The following is a 23,257-nucleotide window of genomic DNA, read 5'->3' on the forward strand; positions in this document are numbered from 1 at the left end:
AGAGCTTTGTCTCACTCAAGTTGGAGTCTCAGATCCACAGTAAAGTAGCTTCTCTCCTCTAGGTACAAAATAGCACCTACAAGTAGCTAGAAATGATGGGTCTCAAAGCTGCCAGAGAACATTCTAGTAAGAAGTTCTGGGACCTCAGATAGCTTCCAAAATGTTTATCACATAAGTAGAAGATCTTTTATATGATGGGGCTTAGTTGAGAAGCTGAAACTGATTTCATCTGTAAATATATTATCTTTTTGTCTGCTGTTGTGATTTTTTAAATTTTAGATTTCTTTTTTTTTCCTTGTGCATCTCTTAAACCCCTTTAGGCTTCATATTATCTCAGTTCACTGGCATCTGTGGCCTGGCACCTGTTTTGACTAAGTCATCACATGTCTTTCCCTACATAGTGCAGCCCCTGAAGCCTTATCTACTAGGACCAGCCTTTGGCTGCCCTGGGAGGGCCTCCGAGTTGCTTGCTGTATCTGTTTTTCCCCAGAAGAAAACAAGAGAAAATTAGCAAGGTTGATTTTACCTTCCACATAAGGAATTATATTGAGGGTTTCATTTATTGTTGAGACTTTTAAAAATTTACTGAGTTCTTTCCATGTATTAACTTATTTAAATAGTATAACTTTATGAGGTAGATACCCGTGTGTATGTGTGCTAAGTTGCTTCAGTTGTGTCTGATTCCTTGTGACCCCATGGACTGTAGCCAGCCAGGCTCCTCTGTCCATGGGATTCTCCAGGGAAGAATACAGGAGTGGGTTGCCATGCCCTCCTCCAAGATACCCTTATAGTGGCCCATTATACAACAGAAGAAATTAAGCAAGGGCGTTGAAAAAAATTTTGCCCAATATCATGTGGTTAGTACAGGATAGAACCAGGACTGGAATCCAGGCAGACTGACCCTAAAGCCCACACTCTTACCCACTGTGCTACTGAATTTTCTTTGATCCTCCAAATCATGTTTTCCCCCTGCTGGACAATAACAAATCCCTAGGAACACACTTACGTTAGAGATTTAGTCTGGGAATTATGAAAATCGGATCCATCTTCTGCGCTTTAACCACCTGCAAAGGAAGAGCATGCTAGGTAGGGAAAATGCTTGTGCAAAGTTCTAATGGCCGTAGGGGAGAAGAAAGGCCAGTAATAGGGCAGTGGGAAGCCGCTGTGGTGTTTAAAGCTGGGGGAAGGAGGGGATTAGCTGTACCACAATGACAAAGCTCATCCTGTCTTGCTAAAAGGGAGCAAAAATGGATTCCGGGAGATTTGTTACTGATAAAATCCAGCCATGAGGTGATGGTAGCTTCGGTTAGGGTATTGCTATAGTGTGTGTGGCGGGGGTGGGGGTGGGAGGGCAAAAAGCTATCTTTTTAAAAAAAAAAAAAAAAAAGGTATTTATTTGGCTGCACAGGGACAGCTTGCAGGATCTTTAGTGCAGTATTTGAACTCTCAGTTGAGGCATGTAGGACCAAGTTCCCTGACCAAGGACTGAACCTGGGCCCTCTGCATTGGGAGCACAGAGTACTAGCCAGGGGACCACCAGGGAAGTCCCCAAAAAGTTATCTTCCTGGTTAAAACTGTGATTTGATGATGCATACAGCCTTTAACAAAACATTCCAGAAATTACACTTCCAAATATGTGTTACTGCCTTCAAAGTGTCATATTGGGAGGTGATACACCCATTTTAATGATGCTGCATGGCTCTAAACAATTTTGTAAAGCCTTTTAGAACTTCTTTCAGAACCAGTTTATAACCAAACCAGAGGAAAAGACATTACTCTCTATACTATACAGTCATACTTCATAACTCCCCAAAGCTAAGGGAACTATGTAACATTGTTAAACTGATGCAGCTTAAAAGAACTTCCCTTTATGAGTCTGACTTCCCAAAATACAGAGTGAGAACACTTTAGTAAGAAAACAAGCAAATATATGGGGCGGAGGGGGGGGGAAGCTAAGTTGTCTGATTCTTCATCAAAGAATGAGAATACATTCTTGAGGCAAAGAAGGAGCCAACTTGGGAAACTCAGAGGCAGAAGAAATTCTTGGACAGTCAGGAGGATATTTTTTTTTAAAGGGAGCAGATAACCAATAAATCTTAGGAGACTGACAACATATTTCTCACAGGGAAAAAAAAGAAAGAATGAAGTTATAGCCATCAGTTTTTAGAAGTAGGAGCATGGTGGGGAAGAGTTCAAATTTCAGAACCAAGTCTAGGCGTCAAACTCAGATGCTCTAATTAGCAGGTTTGCATAGATTCTCTCTGTGCCCTACTTTCCCCATCTGTAAAATGAAGACACATATGTCAGGAGTTGTATAAGGTTTTATTAGTGGAGCCCAAGTCAACCACTCCCCCAATTTCTCTCATCTCAACACCTTTTCTTCAGGTTAAAGAATAGGAAACTGGAGAGAGGGAGGCAGGGGTGAAGGGGCAACCCTCTAGGAACTTTCAGGCTTCTCTGGCTTCAGCCTTCTTAGCTCTGCAGTGCCAGGGAACAGAGGGAAAAATGCCTGGCAGCTTTACCAGCCTCTTTTCAACAGACATTCCCAGAGCACCCTGTTATTTAAGGAAAGCAGCAGCCCGTTTAAATCCCTGAAACCTTGAAAGTAACTGAAACAACCTCAACGCACAAGAGTAGGAGACTGGTTGAATTGTGAGACGTAATACCCAAAGGTAGTCACATGATGGAATTGTAATTGGAGACTATTAAATGACATGGGGAGATGTTCATAATGAATTAAGTAAATACTGCCATGAAACAGTATATATACTATAGATTTCCATCTTTTTAAAATAATTGGTTTATAGGGGAAAAATTAGAAGGAAATAAGAATTGTTAACAATTTTACAAATGTTAAATGTAAAGAATTTTAACAAATTCTAAGTGGTAGGAATATGGATGTTCAAAATTTTTTCCTTTATAAGCCTTGTACAATGAACATAATATTTTTAACATACAGTATTATATGTAAATCTGACATGGCATTTGAAAAACAACTCCACAGGGAGAAATTATGACCACTTTTTTCACCCTACGATGCTCCATGTTGAGACATATAGTTCAGACTTCCTAATACCACAGGCTCCTGGCCCCACAGTGGGTTTATACCCTCTTCAGCATTCACATCTTGACAGTCACCTCTCTGGTTTGCAGCAAGATTAACAAAGGAAATTCCTGTCCTATAGCCTCTGCAGCAGGCCAGATCTCCACTTAAGTAGACAGTGGGAAAGGGGAGGAAAGCATATGGCCCAGACTTTCTTGAGTTTGTAAAACAGGAGTATAGTGTGAGTAGTTAATAGCGTGATACATTTCATCACTGCTGTAGCTGTTAAGAATAACTACCATTTACTGAACACTTCCTTTGTGCTGGATGCCTCCTGCATCATCTAATTTTCATGATGGCCAATTAAGTATTATCCCTATTTCACAGATAAAGACACAGATAAAGAGGTCAGACAATGTGCCTAAGTTCCCAGTGCGAGGAAGTGACAGACGTAAGGTGCTTCGGAGATTGCAAAACTGTTTCAAAATGGCCTCCATCATTCTTTGCACTACTCTGTGAGATGAGCATTCTATGATTTAACTTGAGAAATGGAAGGGACAGATGGCTTCAAAGGCCTTTCTGAGGTTCTTCGTGGCTGATCTCAAAGGCCATTTCCAGTTTTTGGCTTCAGTAGAAGAGTCGTGTACTGAATGGGTCAATGGTGAAGCCAAACATTTTGGGTATGTTACCCCAGATGATGAGAAGCAGATTTTAATCTGACCTTGAAGAAGGCAGTGTGTAGTGGGAGACCAGCAAACAACCAGATCATGGTGGTAAGATTGCTAAGGAGATAATCCTGTACAGAGGATATAGGACCAGCTACTTTAAAGCTTGCTGGTAGAAAGGAGAGAGCCAAGGCAGAAGAGCTTAGGTTCTTGAATGATTGGTGCACCAGCTCAACCCTACCTGTAAAAGGTAGTGGCTCCATTCACATAGTGGTGAAGTTATTTTGGCCCAGTGTGTAGGCTATCATAAAACTGTATTTTATTCAGGTCCTGAATAAGACACTCTGCTACTAATTCTTAAAGTACTATATGTGCTAATATTTACTTTTTGATATACTCACATAACAGAAAGAAAGACAACATGGCTATAATAATTTAGTGCATTTTCATTTCTTATTTGGGACAACACCAAACATTGTTTGAAGTAGTGAACTGGGACATTGAGCTATTTGCATACTACGCTGCAGCCGCTGCTGCTAAGTCACTTCAGTCGTGTCCGACTCTGTGCGACCCCATAGACGGCAGCCCACCAGGCTCCCCCGTCCCTGGGATTCTCCAGGCAAGAACACTGGAGTGGGTTGCCATTTCCTTCTCCAATGCATGAAAGTGAAGAGTGAAAGTGAAGTCGTTCAGTTGTGTCCGACTCTTAGCAACCCCATGGACCGAAACCTACCAGGCTCCTCCGTCCATGGGATTTTCCAGGCAAGAGTACTGGAGTGGGGTGCCATTGCCTTCTCCGACTATCTATACTATTTGTTATATCAGAAGTAAATGCTCATGACTGGTCTTAATGGAAGTAAATTTTCAAAATTTTTGTTGTTTAGTTGCTAAGCTGTGTCCGACTGTTTTGCAACCTCATGGACTGTAGCCTACCAGGCTCCTTGGTGCATGGGATTTCCCAGGAAGAATACTGAAGTAGGTTGCCATTTCCTTCTCTAGGAGATCTTCCCAACCCAGGGATCGAACTCACATCTTCTGCGTTGGCAAGTGGGTTCTTTACCACTGAGTAACCAGGGAAGCCCCAAATTTTCAAATTAGTGATCTTGGCAAATTTTAAACTTAGTAATCTTGATTTTTTTTTTTAAATTGCTTTGTGTGTGTGTGTGTTAGGAGAGAGGGAGAGGCAACAGAAGAGGAAGCATTTTCCAAGAATCATGATTAGCAACCTTGGATCCTTGTCACTCCAGTATCCTTGCCCAGAAAATCCCCTGGACAGAGGAGCCTGGCGGGCTATAGTCCACGGAGTTGAGAAAAGTCGTGTTGGACTGAGCATGCACTTGCAGATCCTTGTCTAGGCTCTGCCCTCACCTAGCTAAGTAATTCTGAATAAACCTTTTAATCTTCAGATTACTCACCTGTACAATGAGATTCTAAAAGGCAGGTGATGTTTGATGTTGTTAATATTCTGTGTGACAAGCTAGCATTCCACAGGTATCCATAACAACAGTAAATAGACCTTAAGTCCAGAGTAAGTATCCCTAAATGTCAAATGCTATAAGACGGATATTTGTGAATGGCTGTCTTTATTCTCCAGGGTATGGATAGTGGGCACTCTAGGTAGAGAGCTTTGATGTCAACCTGTAGGAAAGTTTCCCCTCACTTTGTCCTCACCTGGTGTGGAGAAAAGGAAGAGGAAGTGGGTAAAAGTATAGGATTTGGAAGCTGCATTCTTGGGAGTCCAGACTGGAAGTCGCCTTCTCCAGTTGCTCAGACCTGACCTCTAGTTAATGACAAATACAAGCTGAATTCAACTATCCTTGGATGGTATCAACCCCTTGCTGGGATTTGTCAAGCCTTGGATTTGTGATCTTCCAGAAGTAGGGATGAATCTGTTCTTTGAGATCCTAGGAGAAACTATTACTCTGAGGATAAATAAGATAATAGAACTAACTACAAATGCTTAGGTCTTAATTCAATACAGTGGATCACAGAGTTTAAAATGTGGAAATTACCTTTTCAAATGTATGTTTAATTATTCTGAGGATCTGGTTGCCTGTCAGATATCTACTGGACTTGTTATGAGGATGAAATAGGAAAAACTCAAAAAGAAGACACTAAACACTAGGAAGGACAGCTTTCAGAAATACGGGAAGGGAAATTTCCCATGTGGTCAGGCAAACACACCAATCCTTACTATCTTTCTTGCCCACCAAAGAGCTCTGACAGTAATGCTTCAAAGGCTTGTGTGGTGGTTCAAGCCTACTTAGAAGTTTACAGGGCCCTATGCTATGCTTCGGGTATCTTTATAGGTTCCTCTTGTTCAGTAATTGTGGCCTCCAAATTTATAATTCTCATTTCACTCCACACTCCCTTTATCTGTCCTCTAGGCTTTCAGTGCCTTCCAGGAAACATTTTTCTTCCTCCAACCAAAATAGCATAAGAGGACTGCCTAAGTGAAAGTGATAGTCGCTCAGTTGTGTCCGACTCTTTGAGACCCTATGGACTGTCCATGGAATTCTCCAGGCCAGAATACTGGAGTGGGTTGCCATTCCCCTCTCCAGGGTATCGTCCCAACCCAGGGATGGAACCCAGGTCTCCTGCATTGCAGGCGGATTCTTTACCAGCTGAGCCACAAGGGAAGCCCCTGAGTGCCTAAGGGGAACCTATAAAAGTATTAGGAGAGAGTGAGGGCCAGTTACTGCTCATAAGTCGGGCACTTTAAAGGCTTTTACTTTAATCACCGTTTAGGATTTAAAACACCAGGAAAGCAGGAGCTTTCACTCCTCACTCCGCGAGGAGTGCCCACCTTCATCCCCAAGCTGCAGTTTCCCATGAGTAAAGATAGGCATCACCTCATCACTTCAAGATTCCGTCGACACTTCTCTACGTTGGCAGATAGTTCCTTTTCGACGCGAAAGCGCTTTCAAGCACCTCAACCGCCGAAGAGCTCCTGAGGCTTACCTATTGCCCAGGCGACGCGCCGTGTTTTGTTTTTCTACGTCCCCGCCGGAACAGGCCCGCCCACTAGCGTCAGAGCTAGCTCTTCACTGGTCCGGAGGTGTGCTCGTCTCCTCAGAGAGCCAATCAGAGCCTCACTTTCTACTCAGGGGATTTGAAAACCGGAAAAGACCTTGACCTGTTCCTGGGAGTAGGGCGGGGGTGTGAATGATTGACAACTCGACTCTCCAATAATCAGAGCCCTAGGACCTGCCCCTTCTGGCTCCAGGGCTAGAAAAGAGAGTCGATGCCGGCCGCAGTGATGAGTCCTGGGGGACCGTGGCTGCTCGGCGGTTCCGAGGAGCGGCTGCTACTGGTGGCCTTTTGGCAGGTGAGTGGCTGCTCTTGTTAATAGTGCTGTCGCGAAGGTTTTGCATTTGTCAGTGATGTGGTGGTTTATTTCGGCGCGCTGGAGGGCCAGTTTCTTTCCTCCCCAGGTTCAGTCTGTGGTGGGAGCCTGGCACTCGCACGCCCACCCCTCAAGCTCCGACCCTCACTTATCCCCTAGGTCCCGCTCAGCTGTCCCTTTCTCAGAATAAGCCTGTTTAGTCTGCTGACGGAAAGGAGGACCCCGCGTTGGTAGTGGTGTCTTGACGGCAAGAATAAACAGGGAGTCGAAGGGAGTGATAACTCCACTTCCCTGGACGTCTCAGGTACCGGGTGTCAGTCCTTCGTAGGACTCCCCCTGAAAGGGCGCTTCCCTATGTTCTCAGGGCCTTGGCGCTATATTGAGGGCGATGGCAGACTTGGCCCTTGAAGGCTCAGCAGATAGAAAAAACCTGAACGTCATGAAAGGAGAAAGGTAAATATCTGCAGTGGTTTCATGGAGGGTTCAAATCTGGAACTAAATCACAGGTTCTTTGAACCACTACAAATGAAAAAGCAAGTGTATTTCTTCTTCTTTCCAAGGGATGAGGGCCATGTTACTGGAGAAAGAGAGTAGAAATGCGAATGGAAGTGAAATTCACAGTTGAGTTTTGAGGAGTAATTGTTTGTTGACTGACTTAGTATAACTCTCATTACCTTACTGCCTCCCAAATTATGGAGGCTTAATGGCTTGTAAGTAGTACCAGAATGTTAACTGCCCACTTTGGGGGGAAAAAATCAGATGCAATCTTTCACCAGTAGTTTCTAGGGTTTTCTATAATGAAAGCAGAACACATGGCATTTTGTCTTTTAAAACTGTCTCCCCTGAGGCCAGGGGACTAGGTTTGTTCCATCCTTGTATTCCTATGCACTTCACATACCACAGATGCAATACTCAATTGTGGTGGGGTTTAGAGAAGCATAATTCAATCAGATGGTGTTGTGGAAGGAGCTCTGAGTTGGCAGTCAAGACACCTGGTTTTAGTCTTGAAGTTGTGTGATCTCAGTGAAGTGAAAGTCACTCAGTCATGTCTGACTCTTTGCACCCCCATGGACCATACAGTCCATGGAATTCTCCAGGCCAGAATACTGGAGTGAGTAGCCTTTCCCTTCTCCAGGGCATCTTCTCAACCCAAGGATCGAACCCAGGTCTCCCACATTGCAGGGGGATTCTGTACCAGCTGAGCCACAAGGGAAGCCCAAGAATACTGGAGTGGGTAGCCTATCCCTTCTCCAGGGGATTTCCTGACCCAGGAATCAAACCACATTCTTCTGCGTTGCAGGCATATTCTTTACCAACTGAGCTACCAGGTATAATCTTAAATCATTTCAACTCTCTAACTCTTAACTTCTGCCTCTTTAAAAAGTGAATGTTGCATTAGATTATTTCTGAGGTCCATGCCTGTGTTCAAAGTCTGTTTTAAACTAAAGATTCTTAAACATTTTCCACCACAAGTACATCAGCAAAATCTCATTACAGTAAATTCCTAACCAGTCTGTTAGCAAACGAAAGCTCCCAGCTACAAGGGTCGTACCTGGTTCTTTTGTGTCCATATTTAAACCAAACCAAGTGGATCATTGTAGAACATTTGGTCATTGTCCAGAATGAACACTGTACAGAAGTAAAACATGGCAGAAAATGTCATCCTTTATTCCACTACTCAAAGACAGCTGCTGTTGGTGTCTGGGTAGATCTTTCAGTCTCTCTTCCTCTTTTGCCTTCTATGGTTGGTTGAAATTACGTGGCACATTTCATTTTAAATTAAGTAATTTAATTTAAGTAATGACATCTAAATTCAGCCACACCTTCATCTTTGTCTTGTGCCTAGAGCACAGAGGACATGCCAGTGTCTGAACTGATGATGGGTCACTTGAACATCCTTGGAATGAAATCTGGTATGAAGGGATATTTGTATGGGGAAATAGGACTAAAAGTATCACTGAATAACAAAACTCTTTAACTGAAACGTGGCCACAAATATGATAAAAACATAGTCTATAAAATGTAAAATAAATGTTAGCCACTTCACCAAAGCATGTGAATTATAGAATATCACTTAGTATTTGGTATGCTTCTAGGACTGTATCTTACCATCAACACCCCTGCCCTGAAACACATACAGCATTTGATTGCATTTCTCCTTACCCTATCTAATTTAACCTTTTCTCCTTACCCCCACCCTCATTTTATTTTATCCCCAGCTTTTGTTTCTGCTCATACCATCAGCAAGGTAGGATCACTTTCAAGGGTCTGAGGTCTGTATCAGTCTTCATGTGTTAGTCAAACTCTGCGCCATTCAACCCAGAATACCTTGCATTCTTCGGTAGGGTGCTCCACCATCATCTCATTTAGTATTCCTCATAGCCCCTTGAGAAACAGTAATTTCATTATCCTCATCTTTATGGACAAGGAACCTGAGGTGCAGCAGATAACTTAAATAGTCAAGATGACACTGTCATTAAGTAGCAGAGCTGGGACTAAAGTCCCATACATTTGGGATTTGGTGGAAATGGTTTGTTTTGACACAAATGCTATTACTGTAGGGGAATAAGTAACCAGAGATAGGAAGGAGACATCTTGAGTGGGTATTCCGCACATGAGTGATGCCATGCGAGCTGGAACAGGCCACATGCCCCATGCACACACGTCTCATTGCTGGACACTTCCCTGTGAGTAAGGGTCTACCTGCTATGGTTTGTTACCTCTGGAACATGGGGTCAGTCAGGGCTGTTAGAAGGTATAAAGTTGGAGAATGACAGGGTAATAGTGTCTGGAAAACACCTACAAGTAATAGAGTTTGCTCCTAGTAAAATAGTTGTTCTTATAATGCAAATACAAATGGAAAAATTACCATCATGCTTTCGGAAAAGTAATAGATGAGGAATGGGAGGTACTTTTGGATACAGGCGTGTTTTCATATTGAGCTGGGCTGGGAGAATCTTAGGAACTGAACTCCAGATGTCATTTCCCTTAAGAACTGTTCCTTTTTAATTTATCAGAAACTTGGTTAACCTCTCTTTTTCCTATCCTCAAGTCTAGCCAGTCTATCTTCTGTAGAGCTAGATCCCTAATGCAGTGGGGGTTGAGAGTCATTCAAAGCTGCATAGTGAGGATTTAGACCTCCAAGTGGTGCAAACATAGAAACACTCAAATGGTCTAGGGTAGCATTTGAATATTTATTATTGAAGAGAAAGCTTTGGATTAAAGGAACTCTCTGGCTCTGCATCCCTTATTTTATATTGCTTCAACATTCTATCATTGATCACATTTCTTACTCAATTTTTGGAAACAGAAAACAAGCTGAGACTGGACTTTATCCTATAATTTTCCCCACCTGTTCATGAGTTGCCAGGTATGTACTCACCTGAAGTGTGAAGCACTGTGACAATTTATAAAGATGTCTAATAAAAGTAAAGCATGTCAAAATGACAGATTATATTTTTGAAGTTGGTTAACAAGATGAATAATATTTTCCCTATTGTTCTATCTTGAACCCATTATTAAGTAATTTGATGAAGCAAAATAAACTACTCAGACTGATTTAAATGTGCTCAATATTGTCTTATATGAAGCATTAAAAACAGTTACGAATGGGATTCCATTATTCAAAGTACTTGCAGTGCTGGCCAAGAATAAAATCAGGTGATTTCAATAATGTTGGGATTATCCTATGACAGGATGCTTAAATGTTCAAAATGCTGATGTGATTAGTAGATCTGAGTAATCTCAGCTAGACCAGGGTTTAGGAAGCTAAGACCTTCTGGCCTACTGTCTTTCCAGCCCACAAGCTATGAATGACTTTTACATTTTCTTAATGGTTGAAATAAGTCAAAGAATAACAATATTTCATGTGCATGGAAATTATATGAAATTCTCATTTCTTTATCCATATGTAAAAGACAAAATGTTCCAATATGTTTATTGGAACATAGCCTTATTTGTTCGTATATGCATTGTTTATGATTGCTTTCAGCTACAGTGGCAGAATTGAGTAATTTTAAGAGAGACCATATCACCCACAAAGCCTAAAATATTTACTCTTGGACCTTGTACAGAAAAAGTTGCCCCCCCCCCCCCGCCTTTTTTTTGCCTCCAGCTAAGCTGAATGTCTCTCACATCATTGCCTTCATCCCATTTCAACAGCAATTATGCTGCCCCAGGTCTTCATTAAATGTTACCAGAATAGTTGCAAAAGATTCACAAGTATTCACATCCATTTCCCTTACTTGTAAGTACTGCCTGATCCTCCTAAAATACAGAGTATTAGAGCTTTAATGATGTCCCAGTACTTGCAGAAGAACCTATGTTCTTTGGCACAATGTCCTTTCAGGGCCACTATTCAGCCTTATCTTTCTAGACTAGTGTCCTCCTTCTTCCTTATTATACCCTATACTTAGTACAGGATGATCATATAATTTTCCAGATGGGACCTTCAAGTGTGAAAGGGGCCCTATAATAATTATGTTGGGGAAACAGGTCTAAAGCAAGACTGTTCTAGGCAAACCAGTTTGAATGGTTCTCCATAAATACCCATTCCCTTAATTCTACTCACTGTTCCCTTAGACCAGAATTCCTTTTCTTTTTTCTATAAATCTTAAACATCTTTTCAAATCCAGCTTAAATAGTGCCATGTCCACGAAGCATTATTCAAAAAAACAAACAAAAAAAAAACCCTCCTTTTCTATCTCTCTTATACATCAAGTGCTTTCTCGTGCTGTGGATTACTTTCTGCTGTCATGATACACACCCGTCCCTTTTCCCCCATTAGTCCCTTGGAGGCATCATTCATGTTTGATTCTCTGTTCCTCCCAGGCCTAGCTATGTGCCGTGTTCAAATGAGATTTGCAGCACATGTTTGAAGAATGAGTTGTTTGACCAGACTGGGCAGACTGATGAGTATCTGGGGCTGTCAATGGATACATCATCCATTTTAATATAATTAAAGTCGTGAGAAAAGTGGGGTTTCCAGGGTAGGAAGACAGAGCCTTGGGTGCCCATATGGTAGTGGAGCAGAGTGGGTCAGGGCATATGTATAGGCTTTAGGGTCCAGGCTGGCCTGATACTGAACTCCTGCTCTGCCAGTCTCTGTCCTCTTGGGCAAGTTAGCCTCTTCTGAGTTTCTGCATCTGTAAAATAGGAGTAATTGTAGTAACCTGTCCATAGAATAGTGGTTGAGAATACGAATCGTCCCAAGCACACGATGAGCACTCCAAGAAAGGTAGCGGCCGTGGAGTCTTACAGGCTTCCCTGGTGGCTCAGATGGTAAGGAATCTGCCTGCAGTGCAGGAGACCCATGTTCGATCCCTGGGCCGGGAAGCTATGCTATGATACATGCTTCACCATCCTAGTACTGTTGCCAACAGGTAGGCAGCACCAGGACGTAACAATAGAAGAGGTGGGAGAAATGCAGTCCTGAAGTCTTAGAAGAATTTTTCTTCCCCTGATGGAAGTGCTCAGCTTCAGAGGGATCAAACCAGTGGGAGTCCTGAGTGAAGATGGTCTCCGCTTACTAAGAAGTGATTAATCAGCAGTCTTTTGAGAGACTGTTTCAGTAGAGTGGGCAAGGTACAAGGTAGGTGTCAGACGACTAAAAAAAAATAATGGCCAGAAGGAGGGAAAAACAGCCAAGAGGAAGGGGCAGGAAGAGGAGATGCAGAGTCATGTAAAAGATATGTTTGCTTAGTATTTTTTTTTTTCTTTGAGCCACATCATATTTTAAAAAGGAAGGCACCCTGAAGTGTGGTCACTCAGTGACCTGTGTGGCCCCTCGGGGGTATGAAGTAAATCATTGACTAAAATCAGCGCTTAATTCAAGTGCCAATAACCCTTGCTGAGAGGATAAATGAGGACCCTTAAAAATCAACTCCAGCATGGTAAGCTTTACCAAAAGCAGCACACACCTCCCCCCGCCCAAAGCTTGATTTTTAAAAAGAATAGTTTTTAATTCTTGTCATGGCCCCTCTTTCTAAGCCGGGAGTGTCTGTCGCCTGATTCGACGTTGTGCCTGGAGGTTCTCATGAGCAGTCACACCCCGAGCCCTCCTTTATACTCACTTTGTTTGTGAGCAGCTCATGAAATGTCTGCCTGGGTTGGGAAGACAAGCTGTGACTGGAGATGCTCCTGTGAAGCGAAGCCAAATGAGCCTAGATGCTCACACCCAGACTCGCAAGTCTTCCATGGTGAGGTAGAAAGAGCATAGGTGTCAGAGGCACAGGGCCTGGACAACAGGTCCAGTTTCATTTACTGCCTCTGTGTTTTTGAACAAATCAATCTCTCTTTTCTCTGTGCACATTGTTAAGGCCATTTAGGAACACACTAAACTGTAACAGATACAAAAATATGATGGATGATTGTTCTTGGCTCTGCCTTTGCCATCAAATACATTGGAATTCTTGAGTTAAAACTTCCTAACATCTTGGACCTGCCAACTGACTGTTGATTTGTTTTTTTGGCCATATCGTGTGACATGTGAGATCTTAGTTCCAACCAGGGATGGAACCCACACTGCCTGCAGTAGAAGGGTGGAGTCTTAACCGCTGGATTGCCAGAGATGTCCCCAGCTGACTGTTCTATGCTTTGGCAGTTACCACTAAAACTATTGGACTTCCCAGCTGGCATAGTGATAAAGAATCCACCTGCCAATGCAGGAGATGTCAGAGATGTGGGTTCAATCCCTGGGCTGGGAAGATCCTCTGGAGTAGGAAATGGCAATGCCCTCCAATATTCTTACTGGGAAAATTCCATGCGGAGAGGAGCCTGGCAGCCTACAGTCCATGGGGTCGCAAAGAATTGGACACGATTCTGAATACTCATTGCACCATGCTTAGCCTTATTAGCACAGTCTAATCATTTTTGCTTGTCTTTGATTCAGTCAACACACCTACTAAGTACCTAGTATGTGTCAAGAGTCATGCTGGGTTCCAGATGTAGGCAGTGAGTCATCAGCTCTAATGCAGTTTACAGGGCACACAGACAGGGAACAAGTGATCTGTCACAGTGACCCATCACAACTGCACCCAATGTCATAAAGCAGGGGGCTGTGGGAAGGCACCTCATCACTTTCAATGGGTGAGAAAGAAGGGCATACCCAGAAGTCTGAAAGCATTGTCCTCAAACCCGCAGCATCAGCATCACCTGGAATCTTGTTAGAAATATAGTCTCATGCCCACCCCAGACCTACTCATTCAGGCTGTGGAAATGGGCCCAGTAATCTGAAACAGTTCTCTTGGTGATTCCAATGCACATTAAAGTTTGAGAAACCACCAGCCTAGAGGAAATAACATTTAAACTAAGCTCTATAGTCACACCATTCAATATAGTAACCACTGGTCATGGGTGGCTATGGAGCCCTTGAAACTTGGCTAGTTCAAAGTGAGTTGTGCTTTTAAGTATAAAATGCAGATCAGGTTTCAAAGACTAAGAAAAAAAGAAAATACCTCATTAATTATTTTATATAGATCATATGTTAGAATGATAATCCTTTGAAACTAAAGGGTTAAATAAAATGAATTATTAAAATTTCACCCACTTTTTTCTGCTTAATATGACTTTTAGAAAGTTTAAAATTACCAATTTTAAAAAGCCAATTATATGTGGCTTGCATTACATTTTGATTGGACACAGCTGATGACTAGTGGGTCCAAAAAGCAGAGTGGGATTGAAGTGGCAGTTGGAGGGGAGGTGATGATGGGCAAGGGTTCTGTGTAGGATACAGAGTGTGCAGAGTTCCTGAGGCCAGAAAGAACATGGTATGTTCAAGGAAATAAAAAAAAACCAAAGCCTTACTGGTCACATTAAGGATTTTGAGTTTTGTCCTAAGATCAACAGGAAGTAATTTGAGGGTTTTAAACAGGGTACTCAGTTTTCAGGAAGTTTGTAGCTAATGCATGAGGGTAAGAGAACTAGGGCTGAATGTTGCAGGACTCTCAGAATCAAAGCTCCCTGCTCCTGCCCAAAAGATGGTGGGGGTGGAGGCATTCGTTCAGGCGGTACCATCAAGAGGGAGGGAGCAGGACCCTCACCATCAACTGCCCCCACCCCAGGATATGAGGCACAAATACCCCTGCTAAAGGGAAGAGCAGACACCTGGGAATAGTTTTGTGCTCAGTTCATTTTCAGCTTGGTCAGTGTTGAGAGCTAGAGGAAACATTCCAGAAGAGTCCAAAGTTGAGTAGGAGTTTGATTACAGATCTGGGACTCTGCAAGGCACTGGCAAAGGTTTGGTGAAGGGAGGGTCAGGGACAAGGAAGCCCGGCATATCTGGGGATTAGCGGGTCTGTCCTTTGGAAGAGTGCGCTGGGCAACCACGGAGAAAGGGCCAGGGTTAGAGCCTGGAGGCCTGGGCTCTGGCCAGCTCCAGGAGGTGGGGGTGGGGCTTCCCATTCACCTGTGACCTGGAGGAGCGTCCCCTTTAAGTCACGGGTCATACACTAGCAGACTCAAGCTACTCTCAGACAGGTCTTGTTTAGCTCATGTTTTTTAAAATGTATTCTAGTTAGTTGCTAGTAGTTATATCAGATATCACATGGAATTCACATTTCCAGTTCTTTTGAAGATTGGAAAATTGAGGATCTCAGTTCCTCAGTCTCACAGAGAAATGGGCTGGAGCTAAGTAGTAGCTACTCCTTTCATTTTTCCTATGAACTTTTAAGCTGAACTGATCACATTACAAAAAGAAAAAAAAGACATTTTTGTTACTCTCAAGAACAAAACAGAATCCACAAGTTCTTTCTGGTCTGAGTCTTGCATTCTCTCCAGTCTTGTTTCCAGCAGCTTGCAGCTTCTCTTTGTTCTCCAGAAAAGTTCTAGAATGGTAACCTTAGCTCAGTGAGACTAGATTATATAGATGCTCCATCCGTGTTTCAAAGTGCATGAGTTGCATCCATCAGAGAAGCACCTATGTTCTCTGCAGTTCAGCAATGTTCCCACCACTCATGCAGCCCCACACGGATCTGCAGCCCCTGCCTGAAACTTTAAATGAAACTGACAGCAGTGTTGTATTTGTTGGTAAACACTTGGCATACCAGCTCCTACGGAGACTGAATCATAAAGATGCAAGCTATAAACCTCAACAGCTCCTTTGTAAATATTCAGCCATTAATTAAATGGCAAAGGTCAGTTGATAGCAAGGAGGAGAGAGGGAAGGGACTTTGTTGACCTGAAGTAGATGCTCCAATTTGCTATCTTATCCTGTGTTTGCCCTCTGTGCACCATAATAAGGGGCTGGTGTATTTGTAGAGTCTTTGTGGCTGTAGCACTATTTTCTCTGCTCCAGGGTATTTATTTTGAGAGGGAAGAAACAGAAATTGTCTTATTTCTTAAAGTAAACAAGTAGAACTGATTAAAATACTGTAAAGCTTCGTGATAGGTACCTGAGTGTTCGTGATGTTATTGCTACATTTTTCCCCCCGCTCAGGATAGTTCATCATCAAAAGATGATGGAGAGGTGCATCTGCCTATAATATTTGTGCATCACACCTTCTTCATTTGAAGTGAAAAATAGCTTCTTTGCTATAACGAGCTTCTTGCTTGACAAGACACAGTAAGGGCTGAGGTAGAGAACAATCGACAGCTTCTCTTTTCTCCATCCCCCTCCACCACCAGAAGCAGAGCAGTGAATGTTGCATGGGCAGGAATCCAGGTTTTGATGGGCCTGAAGCTTCTAGCACTTAGTGGAATTGGGGTGGGCTCTTCAAAAAAATCAATACCCAAGTGTCTTTATTTTGCTGATTAAACACACATACACATTCTCATCCATGTGAATTCATTATTTGGTCTCTCCCAGTGCCTTAGAAGGAGTTTGTTCAAGTGAGGGGCCCTAAAGCTTGAGCTTCATTCATTTCATGAGTACTCCGCTTCCAGGCATCAGTAATCACCTAGCCAAACACTGCCTAGCTGCCTTTCATCCCATTTTCAGTTTTCTGCCCCTCGCTGCCCATCTGGGTTGAGGGGAGAGGCATCTTTCTCCCTCTGGAAAGCCTCAACTCTGCAAGGTACCTTCACCTGCGTCCTGAGCCCAGGCTCTTCCAGTAACCTGATGCTTCCCTGTTGCACATTCACTAAATAAAGGTCAGACTTCATTGATGCCCAATGTGAAGGGAAGGTCATAAACCTAACTGCTGTCACCTTTCAACCACTTGCAGATCATTTCCATCTGCTTCCTCCCTCAGGTCCGCTCTTGGCCCTCTGAAATCGGAAGCTTTGTTGTAAAGACTGCCCCCACCCCCCCCCCCCCTTGAGAATCTCTCGGGATTAACTAAGGAAAGGAAGAAATTAGATCCAGATTCCAATTAACTTCATCACTGATTATTATAGAACTGTGGGCGAATCACAGTTTAAGTGGGACAGAGTATCTCCAGTTCATGGAAGTTGCCAAGAATGGCAGAAGACCAGGCCCTGATGTTTGTATAATCTGTACCCCCTGGTGTGGAAAGTGCTGGGCACGTAAACCGAGTAGCATTTGTCAGTGTGGATGTGCCCATCAAAAGGCCAGTGAGGCAGGCTGGTACAGCCAGGCTGCAGATTTTCTCCAGGGGACAGAGTGGGCCCAGATTTCTGCTCTAGCAGCTTCATTTAGGGGGTTCAGGAACACTCCAGGGTTGCCTGTCCCAGCTTACTAGAGTCTTCCTCTGCGATGTGGCTGGCATGTATAGGAAAGCTGAAGGGTTGAGAGGAGGAGATGTGGCCTCCTTACCTGTGTGCTTCCTCTCACTCCTGCAGACCACCTGCTCCTGGTAATCTCGTTCTACAGGCAGCATCTCTCAGCTGCTTAATTTGATAGCTTGTTTTGCATCCAGATTTATTTCTGCCAAAAACTGTCATCTTGAGTCAGGTGAGAGATTATTTAAGTGACTACCGTATTGGATGCTAAGGTTGATTGAAATCATCTTACTATTGTTTAAATATTGAAACTTAGATTTTCTTGTGTGTGTGGTGTAGACTATGGCATTAAAGAGCCAGTTGTCTCCATTTGGTGGTTTACATACCAGGTGAATGTGGTGGTTTATAGAATTAGCATGTTTAATAACTTCTGTAATAAGATGAGACTGTAAATATTTCTTTCTTCACCAGAGGGAAAACAGAATGAGAAGGGTGTTCCTTCAGTCTTGAGTCAGCTTCTCAAAGCTGGGAGTTCCCAGCTACAAGTCATCATTTTAGACACGTACAACTCATTCTATTAAATCCTCTCTTCTGTAAGCAGGAACTGCCTTTTTATCTGGTGGACTTGTAGCATGCCATTAGAATTAAGTGTTCTGTTGTTTTACGTCATACAATTAACATATACTATCTAACTATCAGAAAATTAAGCCAGCTAACTAGGTTCCCTGTAATTGTCTATAGACTTTGCCCATATGTGCCATAGTGTGTATTGCTGGATGCCTGATGTCAAAATGGTTCAAGGAATCATTCCAGTGTATTTTAGAAACTGACTGTTGGAAAGTTGTGCTTCCACTCCCAGGTAGTCAGTTGAATGAAACATATAACTTTTATACTTCTTGTTTCTTCTCCATGTAGATATATTGTTGTCACTGAACACCAACCCTTTGGAAAGCCCTAGGAAAGCTCAGCCATCAATATGGCCAAGTACAAACTGATCATGTTGAGACATGGAGAGGGTGCTTGGAATAAAGAGAACCGCTTCTGTAGCTGGGTGGATCAGAAACTCAACAGTGACGGCCTGGAGGAAGCGCGGAACTGTGGGAAGCAACTCAAAGCACTAAACGTTGAGTTTGATCTCGTGTTCACATCCATCCTGAACCGGTCCATCCACACAGCCTGGCTGATCCTGGAAGAGCTAGGGCAGGAGTGGGTTCCCGTGGAGAGCTCCTGGCGTCTCAACGAGCGTCACTACGGAGCCTTGATCAGTCTCAACAGGGAGCAGATGGCATTGAATCACGGCGAGGAGCAGGTGAGGCTGTGGAGAAGGAGCTACAATGTGACCCCTCCTCCCATCGATGAGTCCCATCCTTACTACCACGAAATCTACAACGACCGGAGATATAAAGTGTGTGATGTGCCTTTGGATCAGCTGCCACGATCCGAGAGCTTAAAGGATGTTCTGGAGAGACTCCTTCCCTATTGGAACGAAAGGATTGCTCCTGAAGTATTACGTGGTAAAACCATTCTGATATCTGCTCATGGAAATAGCTGCCGGGCACTCCTGAAATATCTGGAAGGTACCATCTTCACGCTATTACTAACCGGGTCTTAGTCTAGAAAGAACATGGTTTCTAAACTAATAATGCACAGTTTACATTATAGACTTTCGTTCCCTATCACCTTTTGTCACTTCAATCGTTTAAGGATTGTTTTGTTGCATCAGAAATCCTGGGTCTTTTACATTTGTATTATTTGCTCTAACTTCAGCAAGCATCAGAATCACCTGAAGGGAGGGAGCACTTGGACCACCCCTGGTTTCTGGCCCCACTCTTGGAGCCTGTAGGCCCGGGGTGTGGCTCCATAATTTGCTTTTCCAAAGAATTTTCAGATGATGCCGATACTGCTGCTTGGGCTTCTCCAAGTGCTTGAGAACCACTGATTTAGAAGATTATGTGGCTTTTGTTGTAACCAGGTAAGAGGAGGCTGGGGAGAGAAGAGGTTTCTGTAGAAATGGTGTGCAAGGTACATTTTTGTTGTTGTTGTTTGTTAAGTGTTTCACGATAAGTAAAATTATATAGATTTTAGTCTTGCTCATGTTCTTCCAGCTTTAAACAACCATTGCTGTATTTTCAGACCTAGGTTTCCTGGATAATTGTTTTGTTCCAGTCTTCTCTTTCCAGACCAGATTTAGTCATCGACTGGGAGAAAGTTCAGGAGAAGGAAAAGAAAAGGATGGCTTATTAGAGATAATCAGTAACTTTAATTTTAATTCCTTGATGTTGTGTTCTAGAAAGTACTGTTGTTACCTATCTCTTTAAGCAACACGAACTCTTTGGAAGACTCGAGCTCACCAGTTTGGGGCACCATGATTGCACTGTGACCCCTTCAGGGGTTTTTTCTCTCCTTTCACCCTTCACTAAATAATCCCAGTTGTTGTTCAGTCGAGTCCGATTCTTTGCTACCCCGTGGACTGCAGCACGCCAGGCTTCCCTGTCTTTCACCATCTCCTGGAGCTTGTTCAAACTCAGGTCCATCAAGTTGGTGATGCCATCCAACCATCTTGTCCTCTGTTCTCCCCTTCTCCTCCTGCCTTCAATCTTCCCCAGCATCAGGATCTTTTCTAATGAGTTAGCTCTTCACATCAGGTGACCAAAGTATTGGAGCTTCAGCATCAATCCTTCCAATGAATATTCAGGACTGATCTCCTTTAGGATTGGCTGGATTGATCTTCTTGCAGTCCAAGAGACTCTTGAGAGTCTTCTCCAACACCACAGTTTGAAAGCATCAATTTTTTGGTGCTCAGCCTTCTGTATGGTCCAACTCTCATCCATACATGACTACGGGAAAAACCATAGCTTTGACTATACGAACCTTTGTTGGCAATGTCTCTGCTTTTTAATACACTGTCTAGATTTGTCATAGCTTTTCTTCCAAGGAGCAAGCATCTTTTAATTTCATGACTGTAGTCACCATTTGCAGTGATTATGGAGTCCAAGAAAATAAAGTCTGTCGCTATTTCCATTGTTTCCCTATCTATTTTCCATGAAGTGATGGGACCAGATGCCATGATCTTAGTTGTATGAATGTTGAGTTTTAAGCCAGCCTTTTCACTTTGCTCTTTCACGATCATCAAGAGGCTCTTTAGTTCCTCTTTGCTTTCTGCCATAAAGGTGGTGTCATCTGCATATCTGAGATTATTAATATTTCTCCCTGTGTTCTTGATTCCAGCTTGTGCTTCATCCAGCCCAGCATTTTTTTGCATGATGTACTCTGCATATAAGTTAAATAAGCAGGGTGGCAATATACAGCCTTGACATGTTCATTTCCCAGATAATCCCAGATGGTTGTGCATTTTGTGTGATGGGCTCTGCTGGTGTTTTCCTGTCTCTCATCACTGTCAGCAGTTAGCTCACTGGCATTAGAATGCATTTCTCCAACATTCCCTTTTCATTCTGCTTTGCTTTTCTATACGAGGCTGTGAAAAATGAAAAGGTTGACCTTGCACATGAAATAAATGAAATAGGTTATTGTTAACAAAATGAAGTGATCTTTATGAGATTTTAATATAAACCTTTTAGCATGTGTTTTTTTCCCCCTCTAATTTTTATACCATGGCCAAGAGCCAAGTCATTACTCATAAACCTGACATCCATTCCTTATGCAGAGATCTGAAATCTATAGACTTTATTAGCTGTTAAAAACTTTATTGGCCAGGCATGGTGCTTGATCTGTTTATGTGTGGGTATGCGTGTGTATCTTATTTACTCAACTGTATAAAGGGTTTTATTCTTCCTTGTTCAGAATAGTCAGATATTTGATTAAATATGTATATATAACTTCATCATTACTGGGTTTATTATAGTACTTTATTGTTTGAAGAAGAGTTGAGGCTCCTCTCAGGAGAACAACAAACTGAAATTCAGAATTTCAAAGTTTCTGCCAGAAGATGTATTCTCTTCTCCCCAGACTAATTCCTTTTTTCCAGAGATGGATTTAGATCTCTCTGTGGCCAGATTCCCTTCCTTCAGGAAAATGCCATTATCTCCTTATGGATCCTCTTCTCTTCCCCATCTCAGCTCAGAAATCCTCCTTTTAAAGACAATTTCCTAAAAAATAAATAAATAAATAAAAATTTTAAAAAAAATGAAGACAATTTCCTGCTGTCTGGTACTATTTACTCTTTGCCTGTCTTCAGGTTTAGAGCGCTTAGATTATTCTACAGCCCCAACCATAGCTTACTCTAATACCCCTTTCTATTAGTGCATTGGTAATTTAACCATCTGTTATTGTTCTTTTTTTGAAAAATACAGGAAGGCTTAATAAATGGTGGTGAGGAGGATTGCCATCTTGGTGGGGTTGGAGAGAGAATTACTCTTCAAGGGCAAGGTAATACATAGAAGAGCTGACTGTATTTGAGGGAGGTTTTGAAATCACTAATAATTTGTTGAAAACAACCAAATGATACAGCTTTTTGAGAAAACAATCTGGCAGTTCCTTTATGGTGAAACAGTGACCCAACAGTTCTACCCCAGATGCATTCCTGTATTCATTTCCTAGGGTGTCTGTAGCAAAGGACCCCTAACTGGGTGGCTCAGAAAAACAGATAATTGTCTCACAGTCCCAGGAGCTGGAAGTCCTAAATCAAAGTATTGGCGGGGTCCTGCTCCCCCTGATGGCTGTAGGAGAGAATCCTGTCTTGCCTCTTGTAGTTTCTGGTGTTTGCCAGAAACCCGTTAACATTCCTTGGTTTGTAGATGCATCAGTACAACCCTCCGTCTTCACTTGGGTTTCTCCCTGTGTGTCTCTGCATCTTGTCCAAATTTTCCTGTTTATAAGGACACCCAAAATATTGGACTGGAGCCTAACCCAGTGACCTCATTTTAACATTATTGCCTCTATAAAAACTCATTTCCAAGTGAGATCACATTCTGAGGTGCTGGAGTTTACCTTCAACATATTTTTTGGGGGGGAAATACAGTTAAGTTCATAACAATACCTAAGAGAAATGAAAACATATGTCCAAACAAAAACTTGTACACAAACTTTCAAAGCAGCATTATTCATAAAAGACAAAATATAGAGGCAACCCAAATGCCCATCAATGGGTGACTGGACAGATGAAATATGTAGTATGTCCATACAATTAAATAGTATTTAGCATTAAAAAATAATTAGTGAACATGCTATAATGTGGATGAGCTTTGATATCATTATTACATGAAAGAAGCCAATCACAAAGGATCACATATTGTAGGATTGTATTGGTATAAAATCTCCAGGATGAGCAAACCTATATAGACACAAAATAGATTGTTTGTCTCCTGGGACTGAGTTGGAGGGGAAGAGGGTGGAGTGAGGAGTGACTGCTGATACATGCAGGGTTTCTTATTGGGGCGGTGAAGATGTTCTAAAACTGATTGTGGTGATGTTTGCACAACTCTGAATATACTAAAAGCCATTGTATACATTAAATGGGTCAGTTGTATGTGGTATGGTATGTGAATTACTAAAACTACAAAATAATTTAATCAATGAGATTTAAAAATGAGAGGATTTGATATAGCCCTGGAAAGCAGTAGTTTGGGG

At 42.5% G+C, this 23,257-nt stretch overlaps 1 protein-coding gene across 2 annotated transcripts in view; it reads left to right on the plus strand.

Annotated features, from left to right (window-relative positions):
• The first annotated feature begins 6,914 nt into the window (after window positions 1-6,914).
• BPGM (bisphosphoglycerate mutase) overlaps window positions 6,915-23,257 on the plus strand; it is a 30,343-nt gene continuing 14,000 nt past the window's right edge. Inside the window, exons 1-2 of one of the 2 annotated variants that reach the window (XM_061165839.1) lie at window positions 6,915-7,036; window positions 18,587-19,248. In XM_061165839.1, coding sequence (XP_061021822.1) covers window positions 18,648-19,248 — 601 coding nt within the window. In that variant the 5' untranslated portion in view covers window positions 6,915-7,036; window positions 18,587-18,647. Of the gene's footprint in view, window positions 7,037-8,226; window positions 8,383-18,586; window positions 19,249-23,257 lie in introns of those variants that run through there. The other variant, XM_061165840.1, reaches the window with a different exon arrangement.

This window comes from Dama dama, chromosome 18 (genome assembly GCF_033118175.1).
Source record: "Dama dama isolate Ldn47 chromosome 18, ASM3311817v1, whole genome shotgun sequence".
Lineage (NCBI taxonomy): Eukaryota > Metazoa > Chordata > Mammalia > Artiodactyla > Cervidae > Dama > Dama dama.